Raw genomic sequence first — 20,153 nt, 5'->3', positions numbered from 1 at the left:
TTCTTAAGAAGAGCCTCTGAAATCACAGAAGGCTCAGGCTCTGCAAAACCATCATCTGTACCTGTCAGTCCCACAGAATCACCCAAGAGGGATAAAGGACGGTGAGGTTCAGAGACCTCCAGAATGCCAGGATAAGTTTCTCTCGGTGAGTTTCATTCATTGCAAGTTACAGTGAGAGGCACACATTTCTCTGCTTTCTGCTCCTCTGATGTGGGAACATTGTGAATACGTCAAGAATTTAGAATCCCTCTTTTCACTAACAGACTGAGTGTTTCCTTGGTCACTGAATTTGACACATTTCAAAAGGATCAGAGGCCTCAGTACAGTGATGAAGATAATATGTCAGGTTACATGGTCATGTTTATGTCCAGAATTTCTTTTTTTTTTTTTTTTCATTTTACTTTGTTTTTTTTTTTTTAATTTTATTTTATTTTTAAATTTTACATAATTGTATTAGTTTTGCCAAATATCAAAATGAATTCGCCACAGGTATACATGTATACCTGTGGCAGAATTTCTCACAGCACAGATCCTCAAGACCAGAATCGCGATCATGACCTAGCATTCTGTAAAGAGCTGCCATGATGACAAGATGAGGGTGGAGCTGTGTCACCAACATAGAAGCAAGACACCTCATGCACAAAATGTTCACTGACTAGACTGCTCTGACCCCCAGGGTCCTTGACAGAAGGAATATCTTCTCAGGAAACCATCTTCATGGGACTCACAGCAGCAGCATTTCTTGAGCAACCATAAGAGTTGGAAAAGTCAAGGGAAGAGAGTGTAAAGGTCCCAGACACTAAAGACAGACTGTCTGCAGGTGAAACTCAGCAAGACACAAAATTGTGGTCTGAATTATAAAAATCAGACAGTAGCTTCAAGGTCATACGTTCATCCATGAATGAGGTGCCCTGGAAGTTTTCATCAACAGGTTGTGACATATTTCAGCATATATCAACTGAACTGTCATTGAACAGAGTTAATGTCACTTCCAGGAATTCTATGCCATCTGGAGAAATGTCACTGGGCTCAAAACAGGCATTTCTGGAGAAGGCCTTTTAGATTCCTCTCTTCACTGTCCCTCCCAGATTCCTCTCTGTAGACCAATCCAAGAATTGCAGTATTCTTGGCACTCAGCTTCAGAGCTGGAAGTACTTTGAAAATGTCTCTGGCATAAAACAGGGGCTTCCCCGGTGGCTCAGTGGTAAAGAATCTGCCTGCCAAACAGGAGACACGGGTACCATTCCCGGGTTGGGATAATTCCCAAGAGAAAGAAATGGCAACCCACTCCAGTCTTCTTGCCTGGGAAATCCCATGGACAGAAGAGCCCACTACAGTCATAGGGTAGTAAAAGAGTCGGACGTGACTTAGTACATAAACAACAACACAGCTAGCATAAAACACCTAAGACAGAAACAACAACCCCCCTGCAGGGCTGTCCACAGCCAGAGCCCCATCTGCACTCGGGGTTTGTGCTCAGCTCCCCCGCAGCCCTCTCTCACTGTGTCACTCAGAGCACAGTAGTACACAGCCGAGTCTGATGCTTGCACTGCCCGTTTCTGCAGGTGGAAGGAGCTGTCACGCTTAACAAGAGTGGCCTGAAAACTTTCATGCTCTACCTTCTGGTCTGCTGTTAAGCCCTTCAGGAGGAGTTGAGGAGCTTTGTTGAGATGCTGGACATACCAGTAAAGATAGGGAGACGAACTAGGAGTCTGGTAAATGCAGTTCAGGGTCATGAGAGCCCCCTCTGAGACAGTCACTGGGCCCTCTGTCTGGTTCACTGAGTCACCATTGGTCCCTCCTGGAAGAGAATCACTTTGTTATGGTAGAAATGTACAGGAGGAGAGTTTTCAGTCAGAGAAGAAAAATAAAACTTGCCCACAATTATAAGAAAGTGAAAAATAATTAACATTTAGAATACAATGTTACTTACTGAATATTAAGATGATCAGAAGAACTGAGTGAGTGGCAGAATGCATGTTCGCCAAAGAAAACGATCCTTGTTCCCTGCAATACACCAGTCTAACAAATCTAGTCTTCATCTGGATGTTACAGAAGCTCCTCGCTCAGAAACTGAGAGCCCCTTTCTGTACTGCAGCAATATTCTGTCTTGTGGCTACAAAGCAGGCAAGTGAAACCAGCTCCTGAATACAATGAGGAACCGCATCTGAAGGAAGCCGCGCCCTCTGGTGGTGATCGTGAAAATTGCACCACAGTTTTGTCTGACCTATTCCTCCTGGTAATAGCTTGTGGGGTACATACAGGAGAATGGGACAGGACCCTAAGAAGAGAGTCCTAAACATAAGCGTGCTGAAGGAAATATTCTATTCTTACTTCCATAATTTTTTGCATGGTACAGGTATCTCTAGTTTAGCAAGAAAACCCAGTTAACATTTCTAGATGGAATAGTCAGAGCTTTCTTCCTTGCATGTGTCTCCAAGATTCCCATGGGTCAGAGAAGGATCCCCCTGAATGGAAAGTGCTTCCTCCTAAACCAAAGTCATTTCTGTGAAGTAGTTATATTTATGTTGACTCTGTCAACATGCCGTGGAGAAAATTTTATCTAAGGCAGATGTCAAATAATGTGTAGTTAAGTGATAAGATTATTATCCTGATTTATCATGGAATGACAGCTTTGTAAAACACAATAAAAGTAAAATACATGACTTCTTTTTCACTGATAATGGTAGAGTTGATCTTCCAATTGGAAAACTATTTTTGGACCTTGAACATCAGGTAGCACAGAGATAAGGAAAACAGATGAGATGAGCACTGACATTGCCCAGCTTACTTCATGGGGGCAGCTTCCAGGCACCAGTGCACGAGGGGTTTACCAGTAATAGTGCAGCTGTCTCATTGTGGGATTGAGACAGAATAGGAGAACGGAGATCCTGAAATACCTAAAAACTGTGGACCTCTGTACCAGAGAGGAGGAATGTTGAAAAAAGAGAGAGAGAGAGATAAGTGCAAGGCAGGGGTTGCGGGGGAGAGTGGGGTGGAGTTGGACCATCCTTGGATGATGGCAACCTTACCCCTTTAGCCTCATGAGGGACAGGTGAGCTTAATTAGGGACCTTGGTTCTTGAAACACAATCACTATCCTTTCGCTTCTTGTCACATAGTGGTTTTAACTCAACTAAGCATTTTTTTTAGGATGTCAAGTTTAGATGCCTAATACGTTAGCCAGGCACTCTTCATTCCAGAGGCTCGTGTGCGTGGTGTTCCTCTGTCTTCTGTTTGTTTGTTTTATTAAGGATTCAGGAATCTCTGTGGAAAGAACTGTTTGCTCCGTGTCTGTCAGCCCATTGGTCTGGTTTCCTGTGCAATTATATGTGCCAGTAAAGTGAACCCAGAAGAAGATTTAAGCGGTCATTTCATAGCTTGTTTTCTCTAGGGTTGGGTTTGCCTTATGCAAAGTAAGACTGTATTATGGTAAGAAGTGAAAACATTGTTTATTGCTGACATACGCCATCTAAGGCATGGCAACGCTGCGGCTGCAGGTGGCCTGACACGGGCTCTCAGGCAGTGCTGTCACCCAGGAACAATGCTGTGACTCTTAGTTGAATTAAGTCTGCTTTGTTTATTTTTGTTTTTATTTCCAATACTCTAGGAGGTGGGTCAAAGAGGATCGTGCTGCAATGTATGTCAAAGAGTGTATTGCCTATGTTTTCCTCTAAGAATTTTATGGATTCTGGCCTTAATTTAAGTCGTTAATCCATTTTGAGTCTATTTTGTGTTTGGCGTTGGGAAGGATTCTAGTATCATCCTTTTACCTGTAGCTTTCCAATTGTCTTCCAATTAGAAATAAACGTTTGTAAATGGCAATGACCAAGTCAATTGAACACAAGAGCAATCTTCTTCAAATGATACCTGTTAATGGACATAGAATTTCTCAACAGTCAAAATGACCTGTTTTTCTAAAATTAGGGTATTTTTTTTTTAATGCACAGCTGTTTGCTGGGCTGTTCTGTTTGTTTTTGCTTTTGGCTATGCTGGGTCTTAATTTCGGCTTGTGAGATCTAGTTCCCTGATCAAGGATCAAACTCAGGCCCCCGGCATTGGGAGCACAGAGCCCTATCCCCTGGACCAAAGTTCCCCCTAAAATTAGGGTCTTGAGTCAAGTTCTCATGCTGGCAGGACTCTCTGGCTCAGTGGATCACAAAGGTTCTCTTAAACTGTTGTGCATGTTCAGGAATCCCTAGGCTCCAGCATTCATTCTGGAAACTTACAGAGTTGTTTACAACGTGGAAACCAAAACCAGACATGATTCCTATCTCAAACTTCTTTCAGTTGACTGAGGAGCAGGTTAAAAAAAAAAAATCTTCTGCCTTGTCTGTAGTCCCACTAGCCTGGACCCAGAGATGTGGAATGAGGGATCACACCAGAAGGAGAGAGCTGACACAGTTATATCCAGGGGAATAAAACCTGCTTGGATACTTTCCTTTCACTGTTCAGATTTCATTTTGTTTTTTCATCTCCCTCTCCCTTCCTATGCCCTGTTTATCAAGATGTTGAAGCCCCAGTGCTCAGGTGTCCAACACCCATTGTGCAGGACTCTAGGTTGTTTGGAGGAAATCTGTGTTTACCTTCAGGTGAGTGTTCAGACATACCCCTGTTAAATAAGGATGGGGACTACACCCTTCAGGAATATTAAAACCATTATAACTATTAAATTCTGCATTTTTATAGTTGTGCCTATAAATTTTAAAATGACAATGATTCGGTGTTTATGCCACATCTCCTAGACTGCCCAGAAATAAAACATATATCTCTTTTCTCCTTCTGTGTCCCTCACTGTCCTTATAGAAAGTCTGGTCCTGAAGTTGCAGACAAGAGTTTAGCCTGCAGAGATGCAGAGGGTAAACTCTGTGCAATGGGCCCAATTGTAGCAGAGATGCAGAGCACTGACCCAAGTGGCTCCATATTCCTGATCAGGAGCAGAGGAGTAGGGAGACGTTCCTGCTTTGGGAGGGGGTGATACTTTCTCCTAGTTTCTTGGAGCACATGAAAAACTCACTCCAGTCCAATGGCAGTCTGCCTTCAAACTGGGTATAGGATGAGAATATCCACTTTGCCAGTAATCACATCATCTCAGGGAAAATTAATCCATCAATCAATTGTGTTTCAGATATATTGAAAAAGTGTTTATATAGTCTTAAAATAAAAAGAGAAAAAATCTCACCTTAATTTACAGAGATATTGTGTCTCACAAGTTATCCAATAGCAGTATATTTTTTTTTAGGTGAAAAATGCCATTTCTTCATTATCCTTTATCTTGACATGTGGAACTTTGCTGAATGTTCATTAACTGTGTGCAAGGCTGAAAGCAAATCAGTTTGAAGGCTGCAGTGAATATTGATCATGTCTTAGAGCATTCTTTCATTGATCTGTCAACAAATATGGGAAAATACACCTCAGTTATATAGTCAGGGGAATTAAAGTGGCCCTGCCTGGTGCTGAGAAGGGCACTTTTATGTTGAACATAAGTCACCTGCTCTTCTCTGTCAGGACCGGGGGCTTGTCTGGAGGGGCTGCTGAGAATGGGAACACTGACCACAGGGCTACCAAACCCTGTAGGCAGCATTTCTAGCAGTGCCAACATGGCCCTGGCTTTTCACTGAGCTTTGGTTCCTTTCTTGAAAAATAAGGAGAAACTTTGTGTTATAAAAAAAATGACATGAATGAAAATCTAATGTAGGTACTGGAACAAACTCTGCCTTTTATATTAATAATGGTCATCAGTGAGTGAAACTTGCTATATCAAGATGCCATAATATGTACCTGTGCTTAAAATTTTATTTATATAAAACACACAAGCAGGTGTGTTTATATATAATTTCATTTTATAATGATTTTAAACAAACAGAGATATATAAATGGTTTTGATTCTTAAGTCCATGAAGTAGGTTCTATTATTGCCATTTTACATATGAAGAAACTGATGCACAGAGAGGCTAAGGAGTACCTCAGAAATCATGCTGTGATGCAGATGAAAAGTTTGAATCCAGCTAATTTCAATTCATCTTTTTATTAAGGATGATATCAAATGTATACAAAAGTGTTTGGGATGAAAGAACAAAGTCTGGGCCTGTCCTCCCCTCCTGCCTGCATTCCTGTCCCTTTTCCTCCTCCCTCTCCCGTCCAGCGAAGCAGAACAGTGTTCCTGAGTGTTAAAGGCAGGTGGCTTCCCATGTCACTCTACTCTCTTCCTGTGCCCATGGCTTCTTATTACACTGTGAGCACTGTGAGCAGCACCTTGATAACTTCTACAACATCCAATAGTCCTTTCTTAAGTAAGGGAGGGCGTTAGGAACTCAAAAAGGATAGTGAACTAAGTGGTCCTGTGAGGTGAGTAAAATTTTGGAAAGGACTTCCCTGGAGGCTCAGATGGAAAAAAATATCTGTCTGCAATACAGGAGACCTAGGTTCAGTCCCTGGGTCAGGAAGATACCCTGGAGGGAAAAATGGCAACCCACTCGAAGAATCCTGCCTGGGGAATGACATGGACAGAGAGGCCTGGCAGGCTACAGTCCATAGGGTCGCAAAGCAACTCACTCACTCAACAGCAGCTTCGTAACTAACCTTTACACTTTACAGACAAGGAAGCAGAAAGTCAAAGCCAACAACTTGCTTAAGGTCACACAGTCTGTGCTGTGACGTCCTTTCTGCCTACTATCCTGTACTGGATACCACTACAGCCCCCTGGAACATGAGCTCCATCAAAGCAGACATCACATCTGTCTTGCCAACTAATGTTTCCCCAATGCTTACCAGAAAACTAAGAATTAATGAATAAACTATACTGAAATTTCTCACACTGGGATCCATGCTGTGATGATAAAAATCACAGGGAAAAAAACAGGTATATTTCCATGAGATGTTAATTCAGATTTGTTTGCTTTCTGGATCAGCTTCTATATTATGACTAATAATTTAAAATTTTATTTTTGGGCTATTCATGTTGTGAATCGTAAATCTGCATAGATTTTAAACATAAAATGAGTCTATATCAAAGGCATCATGCAATCAAACATGACTTTGGACCTCTACCCCAGAGGATGTTGTGTTCTTAGATATTTTTATAGAGAAGCTAGAAATCCAGTTTTCAATGTGATATCTGATTTTTAAGTAATAACCATAACTACTAGCTTCATTTACACAGTCCAAGGTTGCAGCCTCTTTCTCCACCACAGAAATTGCTGACTGGATTTGAGTTACCTTCTGGGTCATGCTGGATCCTGCAGAAAAGAGCCTTTACTTACAACCATGATGATATAGGGGATGAAGTGGCTTAGGACCAAATGCCCCGATTCCATTGCCCATTACCCCTCCCTTTCAAGATGCATCAGGTAACAATGCTCTGCCCTCCCCACAGCCTTGGCACTGAGAGAGGCGCATGAGTCCTGTGTGTGGCCACCCTCACCAAGACAGACAGAGGCTCTGCCTGCCCTCGGCGCACTGGCAACCAGCATATGGGCAGCTCCTCCCTACAGTGACGCGGCCTCTGCTCCATTTCAGATCCAGATCTGAATTCTGCACCCTGTGCTCAAGAGGTCCAGGCAGATCTCCTGGGCTATGTGATGCTTCTGCCACACGCAGGAAACTGAGTCAGCAGCTGGAGGGCCGTTTGTCTGTGTCATGTCACACGCTTCCTTTATAGGAGGGAAATGCTAGACTTCTGCACATCAGTTTGTCGAATTAGAACACTATCAGACTAGAAATAAACAGTGGTAAAACTGAATCATGTTCAGTTTGTTCTCCTTTGGATCAGATAATCAAAAGTAACACTGGGGTTTCGACTCTAACAGAAAGGCAGAATTTTTTGCTTCATCTTTGTTCCTGCCTCCTGTGGAATCTGGGAGAAGGCAGTGGCACCCCACTCCAGTACTCTTGCCTGGAAAATCCCATGCACAGAGGAACCTGGTAGACTGAAGTCCATGGAGTCGGTGAGGGTCAGACATGACTGAGCGACTTCCCTTCCCTTCCCTATGGAATCTGGTAAAAGTTACCTGCAAAATATTTTGTTGTCTATGAACGATTTCATATCTTACCTCTGCGTCACAAAATCTGCCAAGTGTGTGCCATGTTAAATAGCAGCAGGGGGAGAAATACATGTATATGTGATCACAATTTACATGTGTGTAAACAAAAGTAAATTCAGAAAATTTTAGTCAGTGCCTAAATATAAGAACTCCTGTGAAAACTCATATGTGTATTTCTGAATCACCCCAGCTCTTCCAAACCATACCCATTAATTGTGCTGGAAATTGGGATGAGAAAACCCTAAAAATACACAAATCTGGAGCCAAAGCATCATCAAAAGCAATAGAAATCCTGTTAGAAATGCCAGCAGAGTTCAATCTCCACTGACGTCTGTTCCCTGCATCACAGTCTTAAAACTCTTTGCCATCTTAAATATTGGGAGTTGTGTCTCACTGCTCTAGACATAGGTCCATGAGAACATGTAAGACCAAGGTCATCAACATTTTAAATGTTATTGTTCTTCATAAGGGCTTTGCCTGGTGGCTCAGCTGGTAAAGAGTCCGCCTGCAATGTAGAAGAACTGGGTTTGATCCCTGGGTTGAGAAGGTCCCCTGGAAAAGGGAATGACTACCCACTCCGGTATTCTGACCTGGAGAATTCTTGATAAATCAATTTGCTTAATGCTAGAGAGGAAGATGGACCAGCATTCTTTTTACCCTCCCTCTCAGCTTCATCAGGTAGCTTTCACTTGAAAACCCTAGAAATTCTTGAAGCCACAAAGCAAACACTAGATTTTAGGCTTTTGTATTGAGATAAAATTGCCTTTGAAAGTTTCTGCTTTGGCACAAATTACTAATGTGCTTAGAAAAGTCAATGAAACTTCCTCATCATACCCGTATTTGTTGCTGTTTAGTCACTAAGCTGAGCCCGACTCTTTGCAACCCCACGAACTGTAACCCAGCAGGCTCCTCTGTCCATGGGATTTCCAAGGTAAGAATACTGGGGTGGGTTGCTATATCCTTCTTCAGGGAATCTGCTCAACTCAGGGATTGAACTCATCCCGAAGAAGGTCTTCTGCATTGGCAGGCAGATTCTTTACCACTGAACCTCCAGGGAAGCCCAGACCCGTATTTACTAATTGTCTAAAAAAAGGATTTGCTTTAATAAGATATACAGTGTAGCAGAACAGAAAATGCTGTGTCTTACAGTCCCAATGAGGACACATATTTGCCACAGAAAGGGGTTTTTTAATTTGAAAGATATAGTCCTCATTGCCATGGCAAAGACCTGTAATATATATCCTCTTTAATATGGCTACTGAGGCTCAGCTATAAGCCCTGAATAAGTAGGTTATTCAATCACAGAGAATCTGAGCAAATTTATGTTCAAAGTCATAAAAGATGATGACTGCAATTTTTTGGCTTCATTATTTAGGAACATATACAGACTCCTGTGATGGCCCATTGAGTAAAGTACACTTTTCATTATTGCATTAACTTATTGTTCATCAAATGAAAACTTCAAAAATTATTAAATTCTAAGAAGGCAATGGTATTTAACAAAAAAGAAACATACTTCATGATGCTTCCATCAATTAGCTTTTAGGAATATTAGTCATGCATCAGAATGATTGACGTCCTACCCAATCTCTGCTCCTAACTGGTTATGTTACCTTGGTTAAGTTACTAAACATCTCTACACCTCAATTTTGTCATTTGTAAATTGGAAGTCTCCTAGTGTCTACCTGAAGAGGTGGAGAGGGATTTAAAAGCTTAGCCCATTGCCCATAAACCTGTCAATGTCACATATTGGGGACAAACAGAGCTCAGTGAGTGAATAAAAAGATTTGTGAAAGAAATATTATTTTAAGACATATATGGTGTCTTAAAGTATACAATCCTAAAGCAGGAGACTCGGTCATGTATACTATATTCTCAACACTTATTCATATCACTGACACACATGAGTATGTGCTCAAAAATTTTCCCGAATGAATGCAAGTATAGCTTGGAATGATTATATCTCATGTAAGCATTAAATCATAATTTTAAAGAGCATTTTCTCTTTTTTTTTTTAAGAGCATTTTCTCTTGTACTTACTCATTTTACACCCTAAGGAAATGTTGGTGCCAAATAAAGCAAAATGAAATGAAACAAATATGAAAACACAAAAAGTCACACCTCTAACTGAAAGTACATTCATTTAGAGCAATAAAGCTCCTGCACATGAGTGCTTATACCAGCATTATTTATAAGAGCTAAAAAGTGGAAATAACCAAAATGTTTCCAAAACAATCATTCTTCAAGTGAAGAATGGATAAGGAGAATAGGTGGTATCACAGAGCAGCCTATTAAGTGACCATAAGGAGTAGTGAAGAACTGATATGGAGACACACCATGGAGAGATTCTGCTAGATGAAAGAAGATGGTACAAACAGTCATATGCGATCTGATTCTATCTCTAGGAAATGCCCAGAACTGTCAAATCCATAGAGACAGAGAACAGAGGAGTGGATGCCAGTGTCTGGGGGAAACGGGAACGGGAGTGACTGCTAATGGGTACAAAGTTTCTTCCTGGGGTGGTGTTCTGGAATCAGATAGTACTGATGACTGCACAGCTCTGTGAACATGCTAGAAACCACTCGATTGTACAGGTAAAAGCGTGAAGGTGATGATATGTGAATTATCTTTATAAAGCTGTTATTTAAAAAGTGATAGAGATGAAAATACTCGTATTAATTACAGATCAAGTGCTGGGATGGAAAGAGTCCTGGGGGCTTCTAATCTGCCAATATCAGGGCAAAGTAAGATGATTATAATGCTTTGATCTTAAAGAGGAGGGTAAAATTTATGAAGAGGGTTTCAGTTCAGTTCAGTTGCTCAGTCGTGTCTGACTCTTTGCGACCCCATGAATTGCAGCACGTCAGGCCTCCCTGTCCATCACCAACCCCCGGAGTTCCCCCAGACTCATGTCCATTGAGTCAGTGATGCCATCCAGCCATCTCATCCTCCGTTGTCCCCTTCTCTTCCTGCCCCCAATCCCTCCCAGCTTCAGAGTCCTTTCCAATGAGTCAACTGTTCCATGAGGTGGCCAAAGTACTGGAGTTTCAGCTTTAGCATCATTCCTTCCAAAGAAATCCCAGGGCTGATCTCCTTCAGAATGGGCTGGTTGGATTTCCTTGCAGTACAAGGGACTCTCAAGAGTCTTCTCCAACACCACAGTTCAAAAGCATCAGTTCTTCGGCATTCAGCTTTCTTCACAGTCCAACACTCACATCCATACATGAACACTGGAAAAACCATAGCCTTGACTAGACGGACCTTTGTGGCAAAGTAATGTCTCTGCCTTTGAATATGCTATCTAGGTTGGTCATAACTTTCCTTCCAAGGAGTAAGCGTCTTTTAATTTCATGGCTGCAGTCACCATCTGCAGTGATTTTGGAGCCCCCAAAAATAAAGTCTGACACTGTTTCCACTGTTTCCCCATGTATTTCCCATGAAGTGATGGGACCACATGCCATGATCTTCGTTTTCTGAATATTGAGTTTTAAGCCAACTTTTTCACTCTCCACTTTCACCTTCATCAAGAGGCTTTTGAGTTCCTCTTCATTTTCTGCCATAAGGGTGGTGTCTTCTGCATATCTGAGGTTATTGATATTTCTCACGGCCATCTTGATTCCAGCTTTTGTTTCTTCCAGTCCAGCGTTTCTTGTGGTGTACTCTGCATAGAAGTTACATAAACATGGTGACAATATACAGCCTTGACGAACTCCTTTTCCTATTTGGAACCAGTGTGTTGTTCCATGTCCAGTTCTAAACTGTTGCTTCCTGACCTGCATACAAATTTCTCAAGAGGCAGGTCAGGTGGTCTGGTATTCCCATCTCTTTCAGAGGGTTTTACCATGAAGCAATTCAGCCTGTATTTCAGGATATCTTAGTGTCCTGGGCCCAAGAAACTTGATTCTGCAATTTCATTTTCTTTTTCTAAAGAAGAGCCTCTGAAATCACAGAAGACTCAGGCTTGCAAAACCTTCATCTGTACCTGCCAGTCCTACAGAATCATACGAGAGATAAAGCACAGTGAGGTTCAGAGACCTCCAGAATGCCAGGACGAATTTCTCTCGGTGAGTTTCATTCATTGCAAGTTGCAGTGAGAGCCACTCATTTCTTTGTTTTTTGCTCCTCTGCTGTGGGAACACTGTGAATATGTCAAGAATTTAGAATCCCTGTCAACAAAAGTCCCTCTTTTCACTAACGGACTGAGTGTTTGCTTGGTCACTGAATTTGACCCACTTCAAAAGGATCAGAGGCCTCAATACAGTGATAAAGATAATATGTCAGGTTACGTGGTCATGTTTATGTCCAGAATTTCTCACAGCACAGATCCTCAAGACCAGACTCGGGATCATGACCTAGCATTCTGTAAAGAGCTGCCATGATGACAAGATGAGGGTGGAGCTATCACCAACATATAAGCAAGACACCTCATGTGCAAAATGTTCACTGACTAGACTGCTCTGACCCACAGGGCCCTTGACAGAAGGAATATCTTTTCAGGAAACCATCTTCATGGGACTCACAGCAGCAGCATTTCTTGAGCAACCATAAGAGTTGGAAAAGTCAAGGGAAGAGAGTGTAAAGGTCCCAGACACTAAAGACGGAGTGTCTGCAGGTGAAACTCAGCAAGACACAAAATGCTGGTCTGAATTATAAAAATCAGACAGTAGCTTCAAGGTCATACGTGCATCCATGAACGAGGTGTCCTGGGAGTTTTCATCAACAGGTTGTGACATATTTCAGCATATATCAACTGAACTGTCATTGAACAGAGTTAATGTCACTTCCAGGAATTCTATGCCATCTGGAGAAATGTCACTGGGCTCAAAACAGGCATTTCTGGAGAAGGCCTTTTAGATTCCTCTCTTCACTGTCCCTCCCAGATTCCTCTCTGTAGACCAATCCAAGATTTGCAGTGTTCTTGGCACTGAGCGTCAGAGCTGGAAGTACTTTGACAATGCCTCTGGCATAAAACAGGGGCTTCCCACGTGGCTCAGTGGTAAATAATCTGCCTGCCAAACAGGAGACACGGGTACCATTCCTGGGTTGGGATAATTCCCAAGAGAAAGAAATGGCAACCCACTCCAGTCTTCTTGCCCGGGAAATCCCATGGACAGAAGAGCCCACTACAGTCATAGGGTCGCAAAAGAGTCGGACGTGACTTAGTACATAAACAACAACACAGCTAGCATAAAACACTGAAGACAGAAACAGCAACCCCCCTGCAGGGCTGCCCACAGCCAGAGCCCCATCTGCACTTGGGGTTTGTGCTCAGCTGCCCCGCAGCCCTCTCTCACTGTGTCACACAGAGCACAGTAGTACACAGCCGAGTCTGATGCTTGCACTGCCCGTTTCTGCAGGTGGAAGGAGCTGTCACGCTTAACAAGAGTGGCCTGGAAACCTTTACTCTTTGGGTTCTGGTCTGACATCGAGCCCTTCAGGAGGAGTTGAGGAGCTTTGTTGAAATGCTGGATATACCAGAAAAGATAAGGAGCCAAATCAGTAGTCTGGTAAGTGCAGTTCAGGGTCATGAGAGCCCCCTCTGAGACAGTCACTGGGCCCTCTGTCTGGTTCACTGAGTCACCATTGGTCCCTCCTGGAAGAGAATCACTTTGTTATGGTAGAAATGTACAGGAGGAGAGTTTTCAGTCAGAGAAGAAAAATAAAACTTGCCCACAATTATAAGAAAGTGAAAAATAATTAACATTTAGAATACAATGTTACTTACTGAATATTAAGATGATCAGAAGAACTGAGTGAGTGGCAGAATGCATGTTCGCCAAAGAAAACGATCCTTGTTCCCTGCAATACACCAGTCTAACAAATCTAGTCTTCATCTGGATGTTACAGAAGCTCCTCGCTCAGAAACTGAGAGCCCCTTTCTGTACTGCAGCAATATTCTGTCTTGTGGCTACAAAGCAGGCAAGTGAAACCAGCTCCTGAATACAATGAGGAACCGCATCTGAAGGAAGCCGCGCCCTCTGGTGGTGATCGTGAAAATTGCACCACAGTTTTGTCTGACCTATTCCTCCTGGTAATAGCTTGTGGGGTACGTACAGAAGAATGGGACAGGACCCTAAGAAAAGAGTCCTAAATATAAGCGTGCTCAGGGAAACTATTATTACTTCCATAATTTTTTTGCATGGTACAGGTATCTCTAGCTTTGCAATAAACCCCAGTTACAATTTCTAGATGGAATAGTCAGGGATTTCTTCCTTCCATATGTCTCCAAGATGCCCATGAGTCAGAGAAGAATCCCCCGAACGGAAAATGCTCCCTCCTTTCCTCAAGTTCTTTACCTGAACTAGCTCTGTTCATCCCCAAGACTCAGTCAACATGTCTGGAGGAAACCTTATCTACGGCAGGTCTCAAATAATGTGTGGTTGAATGATAAGGTTATTATCACATATCCTCCCATCATAAAATAATACATTTGTAAAAATACCCCAAAAAATAAATAAATAAATTACCATTACTTCTTTTTCACAGTTAAAGGTAGAGTTGACCTTACAACTAGAAAACTGGACAAAATATATTAAACAAATTTTGGACCTTGTACATCAGGTAGCACAGAGATAAGGAAGACAGATGAGATGAGCACTATTGTTGCCCAGCTTACTTCATGGAGGCAGCTTCCAGGCACCAGTGCATGAGGGATTTACCAAAACTGTCCCAGTGTGGGATTGAGATGGAACCTAGAAATCTGTGGACCACTGTACAAGAGAGGAGGGATGTGGACAAAAAGAGAGAAAGGGAGAGACAAGGGCAAGGTGGTAGCATGAGGAGGGAGGAGATCCACAGTGAATCCTGGGCTGAGTGATAATCTGCAATAAAAGAGAAAAACCTCAGTGAGTTTGGTAAACCTCCCTGGAAAGATCTCCTTTGGGGCCCCTGGACCATACTAGTTGATAGCACTTGTGACATTCTTGTTGTAATTCAACTAAGTATTTTTTTTTAGAAAGTCAGGTTCAGATGCTTAATATATTAACCAGGCTTGCTTCATTTCAAAGGCATGTGTGTGGTGTTTATTAGGCTCCTGTTTATTTAATTAGAGATTCAGGAGTCGCAGTGGAAAGAGCTGTCTGCTCAGCGTCTATCAGCCTGTTTGTCTAGGTTCCTGTGCAATTATTTTTGCAAGTGAGTGAACCCAGCAGAAGATATAACAAACTCATTTCATAGCTGCTTCTTTTCCTAGGATTTACTTTATGGAAAGTATGGTTGTATTATGGTAGGAAGTCAAAACATTGTTCTTTACTGACATAAACCATTTTAAGGCATGAAGACTCTGTGGCTGCAGGCAGGTGTGAGGTTGCCTTACACGGGTTTTCAGGGCAGTGCTATCAATCCAGTAACAATGGCTATGACTTAGTCAGTTGAACTGACTAAGAACAATTTCAAGAACAATCTTCTTCAGATGTACCTTTCCACCTACAGAGATTTTCTCACCAGTTAAAATGAACTCCTACTAAAATTAGAGCTATTTTTTAATGCACAGCTGTTTGCTGAGTTGTCATTTGTTTTGTTTATGGCTTCCCTGGGTCTTAGCTTCAGCTTGTGAGATTTAGTTTTCTAACCAGGGACTGAACTTGGGACCCCTGCATTGGGAGTGCAGAGTCCTATCCCCTGGACCAAAATTCCCCCTAAAATTAGAGTCTTGAGTCAAGTTATCGTGCTGGTAGGACTCTCTGGCTCAGCAGATCACCTGCGTGCTCTTAAACTTTTGTGTATGTTCAGGAATCCCTAGGCTCCAACATTCATGCTGGAAATTTAAAGAGTTCTCTGCTGCTGCTGCTGCTAAGTTGCTTCAGTCGTGTCTGACTCTGTGCGACCCCATAGATGGCAGCCCACCAGGCTCCACCATCCCTGGGATTCTCCAGGCAAGAACACTGGAGTGGGTTGCCATTTCCTTCTCCTACAACGTGTAAACTGAAAACCAGACATGATTCCTATCTCAAATTGCTTTCAGTTGACTGAGGAGCAGGTAAGAAAAAAAAAAAATCCTCTGCCCTGTCTGTAGTCCCACTAGCCTGGACGCAGAGATGTGGAATGAGAGATCAGACCAGAAGTAGAGGGCTGATACAGTTACCACCAGGGAAATAAATCATGCTTGAATACTTTTTTTTCCACTGTAAGATTTATTTTTGTTTTTTCATCTCCCTGTCCCTTTCTCTGGCCTGTTTATCAAGATGTTGAATCCCCAGTGCTCAGGTGACCAACACCCAGGGTACAGGACTATAGGATGTTAGGGAGGAGGTCTGCACTGACCTTTAGGTAGGTGTCCTGACATCCACCCTGTTAAATGAGGATGGGGACTACATCCTCCAGGACCATTAAAACTATTCTACTATTAAACTCTGTATTTTGATTGCTGTGTTTATACATTATGAGATGACAAATAATCAGTGTCTAGGCCACATGTCCCTGACTGGCTGGCAGTAAAACATATCTCTTTTCACACCTTCTGTGTCCCACTGTCCTTCCAGAAAGTCTGGTCCCTAAAGGCGTGGACAGGAGTTCAACCTGCAGAGATGCAGAGGGGATGCTCTGTGCAATGGGCATGATTGTTGCAGAGATGCAGAGCCCAAGTGGCTCCACATTCCCTGCTCATGAGCAGAGGAGTGGGGAGATGTTCCTGCCTTGGGAGTGGGTGATATTTTCTCCTAGTTTCTTGGAGCAGGTGAAAAACTCACTCCACTCCAAAGATAGCTTATTGTAAGAGTACATAAACACTTTTTCCATATATCAGAAATATGACTGACTGATGAATAAATTTCCCCTGAGGTGACGTTATTATTGGCAAAGAGAATATCCTGTACCCTGTTTGAATACAAACAATACACTTCATGCCTGCAATATTTACCAGCTGGACTGCTCTGACCCACAGGGCCATTGACAGAAGGATTATCTTGTCAGAAAACTCTCCTCCTGGAACTTACCTAGGTAGCAGCATTGCTGTAGCAGCCATAGGGATGGAAAAGTCAAGGGAAGAGAGAATAAAGCTCCTAGTCACTGAAGATGGAGTGTCTGCAGGTGTATCTCAGCAAGACATACAATCCTAGTCTGAATTATTAAAACCAGAGACTACCTTCCAGATCACACAGTCATCCATTAACAATGTTCCCGGGAGTTTTCATTAACAGGTTGTGAAATATTTCAGCATATATCAACTGAATTGTCACTGAAGAGTTAATGACACTTCAAGGGATTCTGTGTCTTTAGGGGGAATACGAATGAGCCGAAAACAGGCATTTGTGGAGAAAAGCCCTTAGGTTCCTCTTTACACTGTCCCACCCCAGATTCCTCTCTGTAGGGCAATCCAAGAACTCCAAGGTTCTTAGCTCTGAGCTTCAGAGCTGAAAGTACTTTGACAATGCCTCTAGCATAGAACTCTGGAGAGCTGCCCACAGCCTCACCCCATCTGTGCCCTTGGGTTTGTGTTCAGCTCCCCCTGCGGCCTCTCTCACTGTGTCACTCAGAGCGCAGCAGTACACAGCTAAGTCTGATGTTTGCACGGAGGATTTCTGCAGGTGGAAGGAGCTGTCACTCGAGATATGAGTGGCTTCAAAACCTCTGCTGGTCACCTTCTGGTTTCCTAATGAGCTTTTCAGGAGCAGCTCAAGCTCTTTGTTTTGGTACTGGACATACCAGAGAAGAAAACCTGAATAGCTGGACTGGTAATTACACTTCAGAGTCAGAGATGCCTTCTCGGGGAGGATAACAACGCCTTCTGTCTGGGTCACCGAGTCTCCACTGGTCCCTCCTTAAAGAAAAAAAACCACACACACACACACACACACATACACACACAGTAAGACTTTGTTAAGTTGGCTAAGGAAGAGGGACCATCTCCCGCTTGATAGAGGTTACATGACATCCTAAAACCAAGGAATAGAACATATAAATTTTAAATAAATGTTACTCACGCCTTATCAACAAGATCACAAGTCCTAAGCACAAAGCAGACAGCATAGCTGGCTCAGAAGCAGTGGGAGGCTGAGTCTGGGGATACACGAAAGTTGAAAAAACTATTCCTCTAGTTTCTTGATCTTTTGTTGACATCTTCAAGAAAATCTTGGTTCATGTGTTATGCAAGACAAACTCTCCTACAAGATCATGCTGTAGGCTGAGCAAGAGAGAAAGGTTCTCAGAAATGAAAGATGAATTTATATCAAACCACCAAGGAAAGGGAGCAGCGCCCTCTGTCGTTCTCCCTCTGTTCCTGCAGTCTGCTGTACATCTTTTGGTATTTACCCTGAAAAGGAGCTCAAGCTGTAGGCATAGAAGGGAAATAGGTATCTGGGGTGAGCGTAGGGCTCAAGGAAGGAAGCACCAAATAATTTCTGCAGACTTCGCAATGGTGCCCGAAGCTGAGACAGTAGGTGATTCCTCTGTCTTTAAGATGCAGAGAAATACAGTTCTCTTAAGGCTTTCCAGGCCCAGCGTCTATTGTCTGATCACATTGAGCAATAAGCTCATTTAGGCAACTTAAGTTATATCTCTTCTTGTCATTTCCCTCACTGGTCCCTTAGAACCAGGGGATGAGCTGTCTCTGCTTAGAATGTTCTTCCTTTCTGCCTAGAATCTTTGCCTAGGCAACTTTTTATTCCTTCTTTAAGAACCAATTTACATGCCAACTTATGAAAGTGCTGATCCAGTCCTTCAGGCTGAGTTAGGACCCACCTCTCTTCCCACCGTACCTTGTACGCACATCTATCACTGTCATTTCTACACCATATTGGAATCATTTGTGTGTTGTTTTTCAAACTAGGTTTGATACACCTGAGATCAGGAACTTCATCTTATTAATCTCAGTGGCCAAATTCTCAAAATACACAGAACACTAGTTCAGAGCAAACGGTTTAAAAATATTTGAAAAATGAATGAATAAGTGAAAGAGTGGACATGCCCAGGTGTACAATGATCTGTTTATGAAGGATGGTCTCTACGAGAAATAGTTCTCAGGCCCGCGGTATGATGAGCGGCTTCCAGAGGCATGTCTAGGGTCTGAACACAGGAGCATTAGGTATTTCTCAAAACTAAGGCACAGTTCTTCATATAAGAGACCACTCTCATACTGACTATTTTAAAAATATTATAGCACCTTTATTCATACAAAACTCACGTTAAGTATAAACCTCTTCGGTTCACAGTTCTAAATCACCAAAGTGAAAGTCGCTTAGTCGTGTCCAACTCTTTGCGACCCCATAAGCTATATGGGGCTCTCCAGGCCAGAATACTGGAGTGGGTAGCCTTTCCCTTCTCCAGGGATTTTCCCAACCCAGGGTTCAAACCCAGATCTCCCGCTGTACAGACGGATTCTTTATCAGTTGAGCCACAAGCAAAGCTATAGAATATGGAGTGGTAACCTATCCCTTCTCCAGCGGATCTTCCCGATCTAGAAATCAAACCATGGTCTCCTGCATTGCAGGTGGATTCTTTACCAACTGAGCTATCAGGGAAGCCCATGCATATAAAATACAAAATTAATAAAATTCATATTAAAACATTAATTTGAGAAGTGATATTTTACTGAAACTAAAGAGGTGGTGAAATCTCATTAGAAGAAAACTATAGATTGTGTCATTCAATAATTCACCTGATTAAGATGATTTGGAGCTTAATGCACTATTGTCTGCTGCTGCTGCTGCTGCTGCGTCACTTCAGTCATGTTCAACTCTGTGCGACCCCATAGACGGCAGCCCACCAGGCTTCCCTCCATCCCCCCACCCCGTCCCTGGGATTCTCCAGGCAAGAGCACTGGAGTGGGTTGCCATTTCCTTTTCCAGTGCATGAAAGTGAAAAGTGAAAGTGAAGATGCTCAGTCGTGTCCAACTCTTAGCGATCCTGTGGGCCGCAGCCTACCAGGCTCCTCCATCCACGGGATTTTCCAGGCAAGAGTACTGGAGTGGGGTGCCATTGCCTTCTCTGCACTATTGTCTGAATTACTGTGATTAGTGATTTCCAGTATTTTTACTTCTATTCAAAAATATCTATTTAAGTCAGCATTATATAACTCTATTATTGAACAAAGCATCAAAAAATCAGCACTGAAAAAAATATTGTGAATTTACTGCTACTTTTTTCCACTGAATTGCATGTTGATACATTCAAACTT

At 42.6% G+C, this 20,153-nt stretch overlaps 3 gene segments (V, D, J or C); all 3 read right to left on the bottom strand.

Annotated features, from left to right (window-relative positions):
• Positions 1-516: 516 nt before the first annotated feature.
• On the bottom strand, positions 517-2,229 carry LOC123464692. The segment is given in 2 exon segments: positions 517-1,801; positions 1,934-2,229. Coding segments are annotated over 2 exon segments (543 nt in total).
• Positions 2,230-11,781: 9,552 nt separating this feature from the next.
• Positions 11,782-14,890, bottom strand: LOC102413251. The segment is given in 2 exon segments: positions 11,782-13,634; positions 13,767-14,890. Coding segments are annotated over 2 exon segments (543 nt in total).
• A 1,050-nt stretch (positions 14,891-15,940) lies between these two features.
• On the bottom strand, positions 15,941-18,271 carry LOC112577645. The segment is given in 2 exon segments: positions 15,941-17,798; positions 17,962-18,271. Coding segments are annotated over 2 exon segments (549 nt in total).
• Positions 18,272-20,153: the final 1,882 nt, after the last annotated feature.

Source organism: Bubalus bubalis, chromosome 11 (assembly GCF_019923935.1).
Source record: "Bubalus bubalis isolate 160015118507 breed Murrah chromosome 11, NDDB_SH_1, whole genome shotgun sequence".
Classification (NCBI taxonomy): domain Eukaryota; kingdom Metazoa; phylum Chordata; class Mammalia; order Artiodactyla; family Bovidae; genus Bubalus; species Bubalus bubalis.
Note: the sequence above shows the minus strand (reverse complement) of the source record. Positions and strands in the feature narration are given on the sequence as shown.